This window comes from Myodes glareolus, chromosome 1 (assembly GCF_982192425.1).
Source record: "Myodes glareolus chromosome 1, mMyoGla1.1, whole genome shotgun sequence".
Lineage (NCBI taxonomy): Eukaryota > Metazoa > Chordata > Mammalia > Rodentia > Cricetidae > Myodes > Myodes glareolus.
In genome coordinates, this window is record NC_142026.1 from 140960861 (window position 1) to 140979833 (window position 18973).

The 18973-nt window shown below is 47.5% G+C and overlaps 1 protein-coding gene across 2 annotated transcripts in view; it reads left to right on the forward strand.

Moving 5' to 3' along the window:
• The window catches only part of Smoc2 (SPARC related modular calcium binding 2), a 132185-nt gene that overhangs the window by 92657 nt on the left and 20555 nt on the right, over window positions 1-18973 (forward strand). For both annotated transcript variants that reach the window (XM_087896091.1, XM_087896092.1), the window contains exons 8-9: window positions 7120-7306; window positions 13746-13828. In XM_087896091.1, coding sequence (XP_087752217.1) covers window positions 7120-7306; window positions 13746-13828 — 270 coding nt within the window. The remainder of the gene's footprint in view (window positions 1-7119; window positions 7307-13745; window positions 13829-18973) is intronic.

Consider the following 18973-nt stretch of genomic DNA (forward strand, 5'->3'; position numbering starts at 1 on the left):
CATCATGGCACGAGTCATGAGCTGGTGAATACCCACGGTTAGTAATCATCACAAGACTGAAAACCAACTCTGTGTGAGAGAGGATGATAGAAACTTGGGTTTTGTGCATACGCAGGCTTCAGACCAACTTGGCCCCACCTATGACCGGCCTCCCTGCAGCCTGGCCATGGACCTTTCCTTACATATCTGTTCTCCACCCATACCCCACCCCACACACACTGCCTGTGCCCCTTGACATTCCACACCTGTCCAGATCAAGTACCTCACCTGTAGTGTATGCTGGCAGTCAGGAGTCACATGCAGTCACATACATGCCAGAGCAGGAATAGATGCTTCCAGAAACAAGTCCTGGGGTTAAGAAGGCATTTTCTGAGAGAGTCCAGAAAATGCCTTAAAAAGATAAGAACGAAGCTGGAAGACTTGGGTCCTACCCCGTGACACCCATGTGTGCACAGCCAACTGTGCACACAGAAGTTTTCCTGTGTAGTTGTCATGAACTAGCTACCACCAGAGTGGCAGATTATTTCTCTATAGGTGCCGATGCGGGGTTCCTATAGGGGAACCATATGTGCAAGTGGGACCCTTGTGTTTCTAATCTTCACTAGGCGTACTTCTCAAAGCAGCAACAGAGGCTCAAGAGTCAGGAGCACGCACAGATAGCGCTCAGCGGACACACCTAGGCAGTGGAGGTGCACATGCTACCCAAAGTGGCCCCATAGCAAAGGGCATCCAGCTCCATGAGAAACTTCACATGGCAATGGGAAGAAAAGATCAAGACTGGGATTTCATCCCGAAATAAGGGAACAGACACTCCATGACACAATGTCAAGGCACAGGAGAGGGCCTGCAGTGTACTGCTGGGAAGGAGTGTGGGCTCAGCTAAGGAAGTAGGCACTTCCAGCCTGCCAGGTTGTAGCTGTGATAGCCACCAGGGCCTTGACACAAGTCATTGTAGGTAAATAAACCAGTCCACATACCGGATTAGCAAGCAGAATGCAAGTATAGGCGTGCACACACACAGAGTGTGTGACGGGGTAGCAGGCCAGACAGTGGCAGCAGCATTACAGGGGGCCACCATGATGCTCACCAAGGAAGCTCAGGAACTCAGGGAATTCTGGCCTCCCAAACTGTGTGGGACCAAGTCCAAAGGAAACAAAGCTCTATCTAAGCTAGATCTTCTCATGGTGTGATTTCACACTGGCTTTTATTCAAGTCCACTGGACACAGAACTGATCCGGAATGACACACTCTGGTGGTCTCCTCACTTCTTAATGAAAACCTTCTCTCTAATAAAACCAGTGCGTTGGAGCCCACGGTGTCATGCTATACAGAGGAAAAGGTGCACGCAGAAAGTCAGACTTGGAGACATGGCAGTCCGTGCCTCTTTCATGCTCTGTCTGCAGTTCATGGAGAGAATTCATTGCTCAATAGAGAGCGGGGAACAGCATGTCCTCTTGGAGGAACACAGGCAGGATTGCGTGTGCACATGGACGTGTACTGGGCAGGCAGCTCTGTCCTTCATGGCATTTCTGTGCCATCCGATGTGAGAAATGCCAAAACAGAAAAGAAATTTTAGGGCCTTACATGGTGATGGCGTGTAAGAGCACTCACAGAACGAGACAGGAAGGCGGGAGAACCCCGAGGGATTCTCGGGTAAACACACGTGCCTCTGGAGAGCCTGAACCCGTGTCTTACTGCCCACAGCTACTTCTTAGCTCTGGGGAGTGCCTCCCTGTGAAGATCTCTGTGTCTCTTCACTACTTCAGACTTCCTCACAAGATGATATAACAGAGTGTTCTTTCTTTTCTAAAGTGTTGTTTCTGAAATTAATACAGTGGTTTTGCTACATCAGTCTTGATGATGATATATGTATCTCCCATTCTTCCTCTTTGTGACGTTTACACACAATTTTATATTATTGCATACAACATGTAATACTTTATCTGGATTTTTTTTTCAATTCATAGAGTAGCAATTTAAAAAATCAGGCTGGGACCTTGGAGAAGATCCTGTGTCCACTCTTTCACTGGCTCCTTCATGAACCTCCGCTTTAACTTCTTCTGGACCAGTGTCTGGGATGGGACCGTGGTACCAGTGTTTGCTCTTCTGGAAGGCGGCCCTGCGAGCTCCAGGTCCTGCATGTCCCACCAGCATTTGGCTTCGGTGTTTTTAATTTGGAGCACGCATTGTGTGACATCTCCGTGTTGTTAGGTTACCATTCTCATGATGACTAGTGGTGCCACCCTCTTTCTCCTTTAGGTTGATGGCTTGCTTTCCGAAGTCTTGGGGAGTTTCAGATTGGGTTATTTGTGGTTTTACTGATGTGAAGAGTTGGAGGTCTTTGGCAGATGTGTGTCTTAGGAACATTCCTCCAATCTGTGGTTGCCTTTTACTTTTTAATTGCATCTTCTGGTGATTGTTTTAAATTTTAATGAAGCCTAATTGGCCCAGTTTTTGCTCTGTGGTCAGTCTGTCCCAAAGACACAGTGGGGGCAGTGACATGGTGGGGTACTTCTGGTGCCTCCTTTTAGTCTTTGCATTTCAGCTTTCAGATTCCTGTCTCTCTCGTCTCACATAATTATTGTGCAGTGTGAGTCTGTTCTCTTCAGTTGACCTGCAGTCGTGATGCTCGACCATGAGTCCTTGGGAGAAGTTTCTCTTCCCCGTGAGTCTCTGGTTCCCTGTCAGCATCAATTAGAACGTCACTCCGCGTCTGTTGCTAGGGGACTCTTCCTTCTTCTCCGTTCCTCTCTCTTGCTGTCATATTCTGCAGTCTGGGTGAATGACTTTACAGTACCTTTCTAAGCAACATGGAGCAGTGCTTCAGGCTTTACTTGGGTGTTTGGAATTTCCATATTCATTTTAGAGGCCATGTGTCAGTTTCTACTGAAGAGCTTCTTCATACACATCCACTGATTAGTCTAGAGTAATTGACTTTATCATGTCCCTAAATCTTGTTACCCATCTGCATACTGTACCTCTCCATTTATTTAGTTAAAAATTGTTTTTTTCAGTAATGGCATTTTAAAATACCTTGTACCTCTCATTATGATTTTATTTACAAGTATTTTAATTTTTTAAATTTTAATGTTACGACAAATGACATTTAATTACCTTTATTTTGCAATAATTTACTCGTGGCACATAAAATATGAATGATTTTGTATATTCATTAGTAGTTTTTTCTTTGTAGATGTTTTAGAATATTTTATGTATACAATAATGTTGGGTGTGTTTAAAGATATTTTTATTTATTTAATTAAAATCTTCATTATTTTTTCTTTTTGACCCTGCTGCCTTGCCCAGGACCTCTCATAGAACGCTAGAGGAACACCATTTCCACATGTCAGCTATGGATATTTAAAGAATGTGTCCTTCATTTCAGACAAAGTTTTTCAGATTCCCAGTTTTCTAAGAGTTTTTCCCTTTAAGTAATAAAGTTGTTTACCTTGATGAAAGCATATCACTCGGAATACTGACTGTCCTTGGGGTACTGCATCTAGACAACCCCTGGAAAAGTTATTGAGTGTTGCCTGAAATGTTCTCAACAGCCTCTCCAGTTTTGCAATCAGGGAATCCTTTTCCCGAAGACACATGTGGGGTTGCACTGGTACCCTCTTTCTTGGTGAGGGAGGTCTCCTAGCTCAGGCTGATGTAATAAGAATATATGGATGAGGTCACTTAGAAATGACCCCGGCTTTTTTTCTGTAGTTTTGGAAGCCTGATATTTCAACTTCGAGGTACAGGCCCATTTGGTTTCTGGAGACCTATTTTCTGTCTACAGGTGTCTTCACATGGTGGAAGAGGCAGAGGAGTCAGTCCCCTCTGACCAGCTCTGGGTTCTGACCTGTGACCCAATCACCCATGGGTCCCATTTCCTAGTTCCATCACCTTAGAAGTGAAGATTTTGGTGTGTGATTTGGGGGCATACACAGTGCACATGTGCACACACACACACACACACACACACACACACACATACACACACACATGAGACCACCCTTTACATTAGGAGCATGAAGCCTTGTGGCCAGGTAGACTCCTCCATGGTACTCTCAGTTTCCTCATTTTGCACCGAGTCAATTTTTTGGAAGGATAAATTCATAGTTAAGTAATAAATACTTTAACTTTGAAAGTTGGCCTTACTTGACTTCTTCTTCAGACTCAACTTACAAAGAAATAAAAAGATAGAAGTAGATTAGTCCTACCAGGACTAATTAGCCATGGATTAAGCTCAATGTGATGCCAGTTCCATTTAACATTGCATTTCTTTTACTGTGAACTAGCTATGCGGCAGGAGCTCCAAGAGTAACCTGTGCAGGTCTCGGCCGTGGTCAGGGCCTGGGAGGAGCCAGGAGGGGAGGTGACCACATTACAAACTGCCTTCTTGCTTTTCCTTCTCTTTATGAAGGTCTTGCTCACTTATCAAAGCATCCTCTGCCTTTATGGTGGCTTATCCTGCACGAGGCTATGATTGCATCTTTCCGGCAGCCTTGAACTTCCAATGCGCAAGCAGATTGTCAAATGCCAGCACCCGCTATCTGCACCACCTTAACGCTCATGCAAACAAGACTCCGCCAGAGCAGCTTCCATATTTTACAATATGTGCAACAAATTGTAGAGTTTTTCAATTCAATCAGTTTCATTTTGCTTATGAGGCTCTTTCAAATATGACATAAATTTCTCATCATTTCAAAAATTTTCCATTACCAATCCCATAGACACAGTCTGTCCTTGGAGTGGAGCACCGAAAACACTTTGTGGCCAGATAATCACACTGTACGTTCTAGGAACTAATGAAATTTTGAAAGAGTGCCAAGCAAACCTTAGCTAAATTGCAGAGGTCTGCACTGCCGAGCTGCTGCATACAGAGTGGTTGCCGCTCCCACAGGCCGTTCCGTTACTCTCACTACGATGGCCCAAATGGGTCTGCAGAGAAGGGTCAACTGTCTGCAGAGATAGCTGCCTGAGCCCTTGTGTTGCTTGGTCCCCTTGAATGGCAATCACAGCCTTGATGGGATTTGGGAAGAAAGGCCAGAGAGTATCAGTTTTATTTGTGCCAGCTTCCTGGTGGTAGTTGGGGAAAGACTTTACTAAGATCCCAGGGAGCTCAGGTACATTTCATGTGTGTATCTGCACATGTTAAGCATACCTACAGTCTACACAGAAAGTGGAGATTGCATGGGAAACAATAAAAAATGTCAGTCAAGGCCCAGTTCCTTAATTTCTCTTTTGCATTTAGTGAGTTTTCGAGCACCAGCCATGAGGTTTGAATGATCCCCACAGACTGAGCTTGTCCTCCAAGATGTCTGTTCGGACCGTTTAACTCTTTGTTGTTCAGTCGTCCTCTGAAGAGCAGCTTAGTTCGAGTATTTGCGAGGCACATCCCTTCAAGTTAATACACACAATGCTGTGGCTTTCAGAAGCCTAGAAACTGTGTTTGGTGGTGCAGTCCGTTAACAGACAGATCACAGAAGCACCTATAGAATTGCCCTCAGAATCACTGAACGAACGAAGCTCTCTGTGGCTTTCTAGCTATTATTTATCGTATCTAGAGATGTTCGCGCACAGGTAGTGAATGCCAAGTGTTCTTCCAGCACTGGCACAATGAGGAAGGTGACAGCAGATGTTTATGAGACCCGGGCAGAGGTCTGGGTTGTACTGCTGTCTCCTGGTCCTAAGAGCATCACCTGGGGCTCCGCCCTTTGTACCACACCTGTTGTCTGTAGCAGGGGCAGCACTGAGACAGAAGCCACAGTACCCTATATGTTTTCTCATGTCTTCTGCTGACATCACAGTGCTCATGAGCTCCTTGAGACCGTAGCCAGCGCCTTCCGAGCAGGCTTGGACATAGTTGTCTTGTCCCACTTGCCAAGCTGTGGAGATTTTCTCTTGTATGTGGTATTCTTAGCCTGAGTGGGACCCTGTCATACTGTCCTTTGTCTGAGTGACTGATAGGGGAGTTCAGCCAATCACTTTCTGTTTTGGGGGCGTGTCGCCCTTAGCCTAAAGTTTACCTATAAACCTGGTGAGTGCACTTCCACTAGCTCTCTCTGGCCTGGTTCCTGTGTCCGGACGGATCGTTTGGATTCTGGTGTAAGCTGGTGTAAGTCTTACTTCTGTTTATTAAAGCTGTATATTTTGTATTAAGATAGTTTAGGGACTTTTCATTACCGATCACCCTGTGGCATCAAGTGAGACTGTATGTGGCTACTCTAGGGTCTTTGGTTCCTTTTCTCTTACTGGTTTAAGCCCCATTTGGATTGTTGGGAAAGCAGATGTGTGTGTGTCTGTGTGTATGTGTGCATGTGTGTGTGTGTCTGTGTATATACGTGTAATGTATGTTTATATGTGTGTATGTATCTGTGTGTACATGTATATGTGTATTTGTATATGTGTGTCTGTGTTTATGTGTGTGTGTATCTGTGTGTATGTGTATATATGTGTATATGTGTGTTTATATGTGTGTGCATGCATGTGTGTCTGTGTATGTATGTGTATAGATGTGTTAATGTATGTTTATATGTCTATGCGTATATATGTCATGTATGTTTATATATGTGTATTGTGTGTCTGTCTATGTGTGTATGTTTTTGTATATATGTGTATATGTGTATTTATATGTGTTTGTATGTGTGTATCTATGTGTTTGTGTGTCTATGTGTTTGTGTGTGTGTGTTTACTCCCAGTTTATCTAGCCATATTTTTGTAGATGCCCCTCAGATATAAACTAGTGGTGGCTAAAGCCAAAAAGAAACTGAGTCTATAACCTGAGAAAAGATGGCTTTATGCACTGTAGCCCATGCCTCCTATAGGGAAGTGGGTGTTTCCTTCACAGGAACCTGTAAACAGTAACAAGTGTTTCTCAGGGAGCGTGTGTGGGCTTAGGAGGCACACAGTATGGCTACCTGAAAAGAATCACATGTTCTTGTCCTCTTGCATAAAACCTTCCAGCCTCACAGTACATTGTGAGAAGGTAGGAGGGAACCTCCTGTCTGTCCTTAGGTCTGGTTCCCACTCTGCTGGGGCTGCACACAGCACCGCTGAGCTGCGACTGTCCACCAGTTGCCAAGGCTGGCTCTGTATACCTGCTCACCACATTTCTCCCTCTCGCTGCAGCCTCCTCCTGTGACCAGGAGCACCAGTCAGCTCTCGAGGAAGCCAAGCAGCCCAAGAATGACAACGTCGTGATCCCCGAGTGTGCACATGGGGGCCTCTACAAGCCAGTGCAGTGCCACCCGTCCACTGGTTACTGCTGGTGTGTGCTGGTGGACACGGGGCGGCCCATTCCCGGCACCTCCACAAGGTAAATGCAGGATGAGCATGGGGTCACAGAGCCAGGAAAACTGAGCATCACCCCCTTCTGTTGTCCTGCTGCCAGGTTCTTTTTGTAACGGATTCAGCACCTGGTAAACCCAGTGTCACCTTCTGGGTGTGACAATCATACAGGGACTCTCTGTCCTCTGCTCCCTGTGCTTGGGCTGATTAGGAAGAGTGGTTCTGGCCCTGGGAAGGGAGGTATATCTTTAGCAGTCATGGGACATCAAGCATGAAGCAGAGGAGGGTAATTCTAAGAAAGAGCATTTGGATCACATAAAGGCCTAAACACACACCCTTTTTTTTCCTGCTGGCTTTAGACAGAGAGGTTAAATATTTAAGAAACCAAGGAAGCAAAATGCTTCATATAGCTTTCTATAGAATTTAATATTTTCATCTAGGAATAATCATTTGAAGAGAAGAATGTAAAAGACAAAAGTGATCAATGTTATTCATGATTTACTTGTGTTTTTCTGTCAGTTTGAGCAAACAATTATTTTCTCTCAGAGAACCAGGAGGAACTAGTACAGGGTGTTTCTGAGCAGGAGCCTATGCCTAGGGGGCACCTGTCAGCACCCTTTTGTCATTTGACTTTAATAATTTTTTCCCTAGACTTATAAATATGCCAACATCTTTTCTCTCAGAATCGCGAGCTTTGCTCTCTAGCTTCATCCTAGGTGCCTGGATGAACACTAGAAGGCTTCCTAAATGATTCGAGAGTCACAACTAGCGCTTGGTGGGAGGCACTGGTCAGCAAAGACCCCCAGGGAGAAGCAAAGGACATTTTCTCAAATGACAAAGCAACTCTGGCCCATCCCGGTCACCTCCTAGCTCTTGAGTGAGGCTGTCTTCCCAGGCGGCCCTGGTTTGGATACGGTAACAATGCTGTGACATCACCGCTGAGTCTAGCACTCAGCATTACCTTGCCCAGACCACACTGGAGTTCAATATGTGTTCTCACTGAGCCCGAAGGCTGAGACTAAGCAGGGCCCTGGGACAGCCTTGGGTTCGGAAGCAAGCTGAGGTGTGACTGAGCTAGAACTGCCACTGTTGGTAGGTTTGGCTATGGATTTATGGTTTTCTGAGCAGCCTTTCTTGGAAGTGATCTTCCAACATACTTGACCCTCTGCTCCTTCTCCATGCTCACTTGGGGCACCAGTTGGCTCCTGCTGACTCCAGCCTTGGCCCCACGCCACACTTCTACCATAGAGGAGAAGGCAGATGTTTTCTTAGAGTTGGCCAATGCAAGTCCTTGCACAGTCCAAGCCAGCCCTCCTCCAGCTGGCTCAGAAACAATGAGATCAGCAAATACTATGCCCAGAGAACCCAAGGACAGTTTAGATTGTGACTGAGTAGAAAGCCAGATGCTCTTTCCTCTGTGCAGACTTTCCCTGAGTTTCAGGCAAACAGGACAACCTCAGCTCCCCACTTCCATGTTTTCCCAGGGGAAGGTTCAGGAAAGGGCTCAGACTGAGCCAAACTGAAAGGGTCCTTCAGATGGCTGTCTTCCTCTGAACCGTACCTTCTTCCATTCACTAAACAAAAGCCAAAAGAGGGTGTTAGATCCGTTGGCACTGGAGTTACAGACAGTTGTGAGCTGCCGTGTGGATGTTGGGAATTGAACCTGGGTCCTCTGGAAGAGCAGCTGGTGCTCTTAACTGCTGAACCATCTCTCCAGTCCCAAGGGAGTTTCTTTTTCTAACAGTGAGAGCAAGCTTTCTCTCTGAACTGATAGACTTGCTCTATGGCAGTCTCATTGCTAGGCTGTCTCCAGCCCGGCTAGGGAAAGGAACCGTTTACTATGCCTCCTCCAGTGAGCGCCAGGTCAGGGACAGGTCTAATAAACCCTGCTCTGTGAGAAAAAGGGATGATAGTGCCACCTGCAGCGTCCAACAGTCCTGCAAACAGGGCAACACCAAGGAGAAGAGCAGTTCAGAGGTGGGCAGGGACAGGCCAGCCTTTCTAGTCCCTGGTTGGCCAGAATTTCTAGTCAGGGTAGGGTGCAATGTCCTGGGATAGATGAGCCTATGGGGTAAAGATAGCATGTGGGTACAGAGGGAGCTGGCACAGGAAAGCAGAGAGCAGAGTCAGGCTCACGCTCCCCACAACTGCCCCAATGGACAGTGCTGGCCTGCGTTGCTGCACTTGGTCCGTGGTGGTGAGAATATGTCCTGGCGTCCTTCCCTTCATTTTCCTCTCAGTAAACACTTGAATGATTTGAATGTCCGTGGTGTTCCAGCCATCATGCTGGAGGACTGGGGCTCGGAGGATGATGAGGGTAAACACCAGGGCTTCCAGAGGGAAGCCGGTGCTGGTGACAGAATGGGCCCATGGCTGAGGCTGAATGAGGAAATGTTTTGGAGGACGACAAACCTGCAGGGCATTGAGCAAGAACAAGGGCTCCAGGCGCAGAGACACAGAGCAGGTGGGTGAGGTCTCTGAGACTGAGAGACTGGAAGGAGACGCGGGGGAGTCATGGAGTGAGGTGTGAAGGCCACACAGTGAGGCCCAGGACGCTGACCAGAAGGTAGAACATCACCAGGCAGCCTTTGCACAACACGGAGCAAGGAGAGAGTGGAACAGGGCAGCCCTGACTGGGAATTGTCCTAGATTGAACTCAGCGTTTGCTTTCCCTATCTTCTTTCCTGCTTCCCTGCAAGGACTCCTTTACCTTGGAAACCAGGAAGCAACGAGTATCAAACACTTTCCCATTTATGAGCTATCTCTCTGTCCTCGTGCGCCACACAGGAATAAGGTGCTTCTGTCATGGACGTGAGTCAAAGTCACAAGCCCTGTGCTATGATCTTTGCAAAGCTGACCTTCCCTCTGGAGCAGCCTTGCAGCGGGGGTAGTGGCTCTTGCAGGTTTTCCTGCCCCTTGGGGTCAAGATTGACATTCTCACCATATTTTTTGTGACCCTGCATGGAGTTAGGGCATACAGCCAGGCTCTGCTGCCAAGCCTGGTGGCACTCAGGCTGGAGGAGGGGCAGATTTCTACCTGGCTGCTGGTCAAGAGTAGCAGGGGTTTGGAGGAGGCTATTGGATTCCTCGGGCAGGCTGACAGCCAGCCACTCCATTAGTGCCAGAACAGGCTTCCCTTTCAGCCTTGTAAGGACTGGCTCGGGCTCTGTCCACCTGCCTGGTGCCACAGTCTGGCCTTGAGACAGCCTCCGTTTCTGACCCCAGCACTCTGCACAGTGGCCATGTGCATGTGGCCGTGTGGGCGTGAAATTGCACTTCTCCATGGCGGCAAGCCTGGTATCTGATGGGCAGCCATGGCCAGGCAATGTTCTTTGTTTTCCTTGTGTGCAATAAGTGCTGTTGAAAGAACAAAGGTTGTTGCAGCCAAGTTCTCTTCGGTAAACCCACGAGTACCTCTCCAGATTACCATTTCTGCATTGGCAAGCCCTTGTAGGTGTTTTTTTTTTTTTTCAAATGAGCAGAATGCAGTTACTTAAATGTGCTCTTCAAATCTCAGCACCATTGCAAGGCTCAAGACAGCTAAGCCCCAAGTTAGAGCAAGAGATCTAATGAGCTGAAATGGAGCGTCAAACGGCCTGGCTCTCAGACTGTGTGAATGGCATGAACACTGAAGAGAGAGCTCAGCTCTCTGACTCTGCAACACGGTCTGTGGCCCACGTATGTGGGACTGCTGGCGTGGGGCTCCGTACCATCAGTTAGGAGCTGAGACACAGTTGCACTTCTCTGTAGGTCACGGTAGCACAGACATCAGCTGCTACTCCTTCCTGATCCCCAAGCCCTGCCTGGCACCTGAACTGAAGTTCTGGGACCCAGGGCATTTATTCTCACTAAAGTTAGTGTCACTTAGGAATCGTGGTTACTGACCCATGAGGCAGCCGGGTGTGTTCCTCAGTGTCTTCAGATGCATTTTGGCTCCTGTCTGATGTTGTGGTCCTGGGCTGTAGAAGCCAACTGAGTAGGTTTCTCTCCACCCCATTGTCACTGCCCTGTGGTTGTGAATATTCCCTGCTGCCTGGCACTGAGCCTCTGTGTTCTCAGAGAATATATTCCAGTGGCTTTGGGGAAGGACGCGAGCATTCAGCTGTTCTCCGGGGTGCTCGGGGACACTAACTTTAGAAGCAGCATTTCAGAAAGATATAAAGTTGTGTGAAGAGGGTGTTGGTTTCTCTGGTGTCAAAGCTGTTGTTCAGGGAAAGAAGGCAACGGTGCAGGGGCCCTGGGTCTTGTCACAGCTAGGCTGCACATGCTGTTGGACCTGGTGTTCCATTAGAAGTCATTTCTTATGTATTATATTATTCATACCATAGCATATATCTTATTGTTTTGTTAGATAAATTCCTATGTAACCAACGTTAGCCCTGAAACCACTATATAGCCGAAGGTACCTTAACTCTTTTTTTTTTTTTTTTAAAAAAAAAGGTGTGTGTGTGAATGTGAATCTGGGTCCAAACATGTCACATAGTGCATATGGAGCCCAGAAGACAACATTCTGATGTCAGTTTTCACAGCAGATTTTGTGGGTTGAACTGGGGTTGCTGGACATCTGTGACAAGCGCTTCTAGTATAGCTGTACCTATAATTCCTGCTCCTCCTATCTCTACTTTCTGGGTTCTGAGACGACAGGCATACCGCCATGCCCAGTTTCAGGAGACTTTTAAGGAGTGTCTCATAATGAGAAATTTTATAGTTTTATTTTATTTTCTGTGGTAGGAAAATTAATTAGTAATGACAAATAACACTGAATAAATGTTATTGCACCATTGTGGCAAGGAAGAGAGGATTAAGAGTCAGTAGAACTTCGCCATTTCACGGCTATTCCATCTGTACCCGCTCCTCACTGCTCCTAACCACCATTCTCCTGTCCTAGTTGGTGCTGCCTGCGCTTAGTCTGACAGCTACTCCAGGAGGGAGCTTCCCCTGTCAGTCACCCACCACATGTGAAAGAACCCATCCCTAAGAAGGAATCTCCATGGTGGGGTGGGTGTTTGACTTGGACAAAGAAGAGTATAGTTGGGGGAAACAGAGAGACTCAGCCAAGGCTGAAGTCTGGGATCACAGGGTCACACCTCCCATTAGGTGAGACAAGTCATCAGGACAGGTGGTCATGGGATACCCATGAGAGAACCCCCTCCTCACTGGGATATACCTCTCTGCCCCCCCCTCAATCTTTGTCCTTGCAGAACAATCCCTTCCCTGCCTTCACAGTAAGAGGGTAGTGGTCTTAGTTGCGTTTCTGTTGCTGTGAAAAGACACCATGACTATAATAACTCTTATTAAAAAAAACAAAACAAAACATTTAACTGGGTGGCTTACAGTTTCAGAGGTTTAGTCCACTATCAACATGGCGGAGCATGGTGGCGTGTAGACACATGATTCTAGAGAAGGAGCTGAGAGTTCTACATCTAGATCCGCAGGCAACAGGAAGTGGACTGTCTCACTGGGCATAGTTTGAGTAAAGGAAACTTCAAAGTCCGGCCCCATAGAGACACACTTCCTCCATTAAGGCCACACCTACTCCAACAGATCCACACCTCCTAATAGTGTCCCTCCCTGTGAGCTTATGGGGGCCAATTACATTCAAACTCCCAAGCAGTGTATGATATGGAGAGAGGAAGCTGGCGATCTGGTCTCTGATTCAGGACTCTACCCCAGCACAGCAATGTAAGGTACAGAGAGGAAGCTGGCGATCTGGTCTCTGATACAGGACTCTACTCTACCCCAGCTCTCACAGAGGCCTGGGCAAGGGCAGTTTCAAGGAGTTGTTGAGCAGCATCAGACATCAAGGTTCATCTGGTCCAAAAACTTTGAAGAAGCCAGTACCTCCAGGCAGAAAGTACAGGCAGACCTCTGAGGCGTTTCACTAACACCAGATGGGACCCATAGCAAGTTCTTTCCTTCTTTCTATTTTCTTTTTAACTGTTTGGACAAATTTTTGTAGTTCCATGAGCTGTAATGAGAATTAGTTAGCAATTCAATGGCACATCACTGGGGGCCCCGAGATCTGAGACCTGGTTCCTTTCCAAAGGTAGTCAAGTGGTCAAACCCTTGCCCCATCCATGCCCACAATTCTCACCTCCATGTGTTTGAAAACACTCCAAGAGACTGCTGAGCAGAATACTTGCTTTGCATAACATCACAAAGGAGAAGATGGGGGTGGGAAGGTGTTCAGGAATCACGAGACAAGATTCTTCTGGAACCAGATGAAGGGTTCAAGCCTGTGTGAGGGGAGCTGCAAGCCCTCCTTGTCCTGTGGGCTGTGGATGTGAGCTGATCTAGGAATGTTTGCTCAAGCCACCAAGGAGCCAAACCCCAGGACTGTGGTGTGAAGATGGGTCTCACGGAACGTTCGCTGAATGCTGTATGCAGCTTGTTAGATGTGAGCAACTGAAGACCGCTACAGCTCAGGGTCTCAACCCTACTCTTTTCTCTCAACCCCCCGTCCTTAGGTATGAGCAGCCCAAGTGTGACAACACAGCCAGAGCTCACCCAGCCAAGGCCCGGGACCTATACAAGAACCGGCCACTGCAGGGTGAGTACAGCGTCCATGGGGTTAAGGGAGTTCTGTCACCACTCAGGACCACGTGTAATGTGGCATGAGGAAGCTGGCATCTGTGCTTCCTCGTGGCCTGGTGGACCCTGTGATTCGTGGCTCCCTGAGGGTCTGAATCCTAGCAGACATGGGAGCCCGTGTAAGAGACAGGTAATACACAATCTGATCTCAAAGCTAGCTCAATTAAGCAGGAAGGGACACTGGTATAAGACCAAATATGTAGGGGAGAAGAGAAAAAGTGTCTCTAAAGTGAGCCACCGTGGCAAAACTCTGAGGGGTCTCTGCAAGGCTTCCAGTTACGCTGTGAGGGGTGGCTATCATGATATTACTCTTCATTGGACTGGCATTTGAAGCTGGCAGTTGGTTTTAATAAACACAAGCCTGTCTGTGTGCCAAGGGAACTCAACCGCAAGGACTATTTGAGATCGAACAGAGGGTAGATTTAAACTCACAATGAATCAGAGCTTTTCCTAGAAGACGCTTCTCAGGTGTTTGGTTTCCTCAAAAGGTACACAAGTGTGTGTCTATGAGAGATGAGACACGAGGCCCTTAGCGGATCTGCACTGATGTCATGGGTGAGCCCGATGCTGTCAGCACCATGCTTGGAAGTAGCTTGCTGCTTCATTCTGTTTGGCTGTTTCCCCTTTAAGCGTCTGCAGGCTACGCAAGTTCAGCCAGTCTACAGGCTCTGATAGCCACTCTCTTGTGTCCTCCACGCCAGGCAGGACTGGTCTGGTTTCCTCTGGTTGGGATAAGTTCTCTTGTAGGAATTCTCTGTGCTTTCTTCATAGTTTAGACTATATTGACAGAGAGGGTAATTTTGAAAGAAAAAATGTTTTCCTATGTAAACAAAAAGAGAAGGCTAGCCACCCACATTTCCTTATCAGCCAAGGACACTGTGAGCCTGCTCACGCTCACGGCGGAGCAGCAGCTGGTCTAGCCCTGCTGTGGGGACACGGGCCACACGTACTCCCAGTGTGGACCACGGGGTCTGGCTCCTAGTAGCCCACTTCCTGCTCCCATGATCTAGACCTAGGCTTCCTGCTGGTTCCCACTCCCTGTCTATCCATAGATTTAGGAACCAGTGGGCGACAGACAACATATTCAGGGTTTCATGTTCCTCCCTCTGGATAGCTTCCTGCTTCCTCTTCCTCTTCCGGCTTCCTTCTTCCTGGGTCAGGGCTGAGACTCAGAAGAGAAGGTTTAGGGTAAACCTGGCATAGACTCCCTGCCTGGGACCTTTGCATATGAATGCTGTCTTCTTAGAGACCCCCTTAGCTGGCCCAGATGCTGTCTGGCTTACAGAGTACTTTCCCACAGGTATCTGGCCTCTAAAATCAGATTTTTTTTGAGGTCATTGCTCATGCAGACTCTGCTGGCTTTCAACTTCCTTTGCAGATGAGGATGACCTTGAATGTCTGGTCCTCCTGTTTCTGCCTCACAGGTGCTGGGGTTATAAATGTGCTTCAGCATGCTGAAGTCAGGTTTTTGTATCAGTGGACAACATGGTTTTGAAGACATTTGCTTGCTGGATTTGGCCAGTCCTTATCATATCTTACAGAATGGCATTACGTCCTCTGCCCACCTTGAAGAACCCATGACTTAGTATTATTAATATGATTCCCCGTGACATCTGAGACTGTGACTCTCCCCCTATGAATACCACATATCGCTGGCCAATGAAGCTCCCGTTTCCTCCTTTCATGGTGGGATCTGGCTATCATCCTTAGGTGATAAGTAATTTGGTGAGAACCTATAGCCATCACTATGGAGACCATGACAGATACCATTGTTTGGCCTGTCTGAAGGTCAGAAGAAGTTATTCAGGGAGCGAGTGTTCAGCGTTTAGAAGAGGCCCCTGTTAGAGCCAAGGCAGCCCCATGACTTTGCTGGCACAAGACAAAGGACCATGGAGTCTCGCAGTGGAGACACTGCCTCACCATCCCTCAGCAAGCCCTGGAGAGTTCAGCTCTTCTGCAGACCCAAAATGTTGGAGAGAGTGCTGTTTAATCACACATAATAGCTTTCATTATTTGGAAACTATTATCCTTATTAGGAGAGAAATCCAGGAAAGCCTTAAATTAACTCCAGGATATAGGTTCTTTGTGAGGAAGAAAAAAACATTTTTTTCCCACAGTCACCCAGCAGCCCCTGTGTAGGTGAAGCTTCGTGGGGTACACAGCCCAAGGGGTGAGTTTACATCTGTGAAGACATGCTCTTCCTTCTGCCTTGCTTCCATAAGCCCGGCAGCCTTTCTCTCCCATGTCAAGCCGGGAAGACTGTTGAATCTCTTTCCCGTGTTACGGCTTTCAACTGTGTTGTAGCTCACGCCGACTTGGAGTCTGACAGTTTAGCTTTGGGCTCTCTGTGGAAAAGTGGCCACTCATGTTGTAAGTTTCTACGTCAGCCTGTTTTATGGCCTGGAGAGAAGTGAAAATCACATCAATAGAAACCTAAACAAAGCATGAAGACCTCTTTCCCCTTTGGCAAATCTATTTTCTTTCACTTCTAATTTCACAATACCTCATGGGGGTGGGGTGGGGCTAGAGAGAGGGATCCATGCTTAAGTACACGCATTGCTCTTGCTGAAGACCCATCTTTGGTTCCCAGCACTCACATCTGTGTTCAACACTGTTACTCCAGTTTCAAGGCAATTTGATATTCCTTATCTTAGAGGGTGCCCTCATGCACGTGTACATAGATACATGGGCACATACTTACAAATGATTTTTTTTAAATCTAAGAAAACCTCATGGGTGTTTTAGAACAATGTACTTGACCTGTTGCTCCATCTACCCCGCCCTTCCTGTACTCATAGTCTCTCAAGCTGAAAGAGCCATTTCTAAAGAATTCAGCGTGATTTGCTATTGGAATGTCCTCCCTTCTTCCCTCCCTTCCCTGAGGACTGGTCTTCCAGGGAAACCCTCAGTGCTTCTATGTCAGCATGCACCTGTCAGGGTGCCCCCAAGTGTCCAGGGCTTGAGACACTTTGTGCAGATGTGGAATTACTGGGTTTGCCCCTTTCCTGTACCTCAGAGGCTCCCTTGGGTGAGACTCAGCCCTCCAACCCCCTTCCATTGTCTCGGAGCCCACCAACCTGACAGAGTAAGGGGCCATGTTTCTCTTCCTCTTGCTATCCTTTGTCAACCCAGCACTGAGAGACGTTTGTTGATTTCAGTTAACATCGATCTCTTTCTTTCTTTTGTAATTTTTGTTTTGCTTGAGATAGATCCGATGAAGCTCTAACATTTTATGTTAGACTGGCCTCTAACTCACTACACAGTTTGTACATCTGATCCTCCTGCCTCTACCTCTGAAGTGCTAGACTTGCAAGTGTGTGCCCTACGGCTTCATGTAGGCAGCTCTGGGGATGGAACCCAGGATCTGGCGCATGCTATGCCAGCATTCTACCAACTGAGCTGCATGCCCCGCCGGTGGCAGAAGGCTTTAAGATATCGAACATTTCCAGTGCGGGGACAGTAACCGATCCTGGAAGTTCACCCCTTCCTGAGATCTCAGAGTTCTTCTCAGCCAGGGAGAGGAGGAAGAGGTGGAGGCGTCTCTTCTCTCCTTGGCAGCCTACAGCAATTACAGGCATAATTATAACCCTTGACTTAAATACAAACCCTCAAGCCACCGTCCGTCCTTTTCAAGCAATATTTTAGCACCGTTTTAAATTGCTTCGAAATTAATTATGACTTTCCGAGGCAGCAGAAAATGATCCTCGCCTCGCCCTAGGCATAGCTTAGCTTGCTTCCCAAAGGTAATTAGACCCTAAGCTATGTCTTCTTGCCAGGTATTGCATGACACATGGGGAGGCTGGTATTTACCTTTCTTGCACAGTGGATGGGAAGCCAGCAGACATCACCGTCCACGGCCAGAGAGTTCCATGACAGTGAGAGATGTCAATGATTCCCTTTCAAAAAAAAAAAAATGTCAACTTCCGTGATTTTTACTGTCAGATTAAATTCAGACATGAGTCAGCTGAGAACAAGGCGACTTTAGGCTTATTTACTATTCCTTTAGACATTTTTGAGACAGGGTCACATAAAGCCTGTGCTGACCTTGGACTCCCAAGCTTTCTGCCTCACCTCCTGGGTTCTAGAATTACAGACATGTAAGACATGCACCGTCTCATCTCGTTTATGTGGTAGTGGGGAATCCAGCCCAGGGCCTCCTGCGTGCTAAACAGGCACTCTACTAACGGAGCACCAGCCCCAGTCCACACTGTGCTGTAGACACAGCCTCTAAACTTGAACATATGAGTGAAGCTGTGTGCATGTCCCTCTGTGCCCTCTGCTCCCCCAACCCCAAGTGTGCACACACACAGACACACACACACTCTCACACTCATACACTCACACACACTCTCACACACTCACACATGCATACTACTCACACACACTCACACTTTCTCTCACACACACACTTTCACACACTCACACATGCACACACTCCCACACACTCTCTCTCTCACACACACATACACCACACACACACACACACATACACTCTCTCTCTCTTACACACACACACACACTCTCTCTCTCACACACACACTCACACTTTCTCTCTCTCTCACACACACACATACACACTCACACACACCACACACACCCACATACACATTCACACACACACTCTCACACACGCACACACACGCACACACACTCACACACACTTACACATCACATCCACACCCACATGCACACTCACACATACACTCACACAGACACACTCACACATACGCACACACACACAAACTCACACACACTCTCACACTAACGCACACTCACACACACACACACACGACATCCGGTGCCACCCTCCTACCAGGCAGAGGAGGAGGAAGTCCATGCGAGTGGGTGTTGCTGTTGGCTGACTTCATGCTCGAGACAATGACGCAAGCCAGGCAATGGTTTCTGCGTGTGCTGTGGCTCCTCCTAAGCGACAGTGGTTGGAAGTGAGACCTAGTTTCTGATTTCTGGTCTTGAAGACTAAGTGTGAAGGCGAGCTTGTAGGCGGATGTGATTGACAGTCCTTTAGGAGACAGCTACATGGCAACAGTGGGCGTTAAATCGGTTCTGACGAGGAAAGGCAGCTGGGGGTCCAGTCAACCAGGAG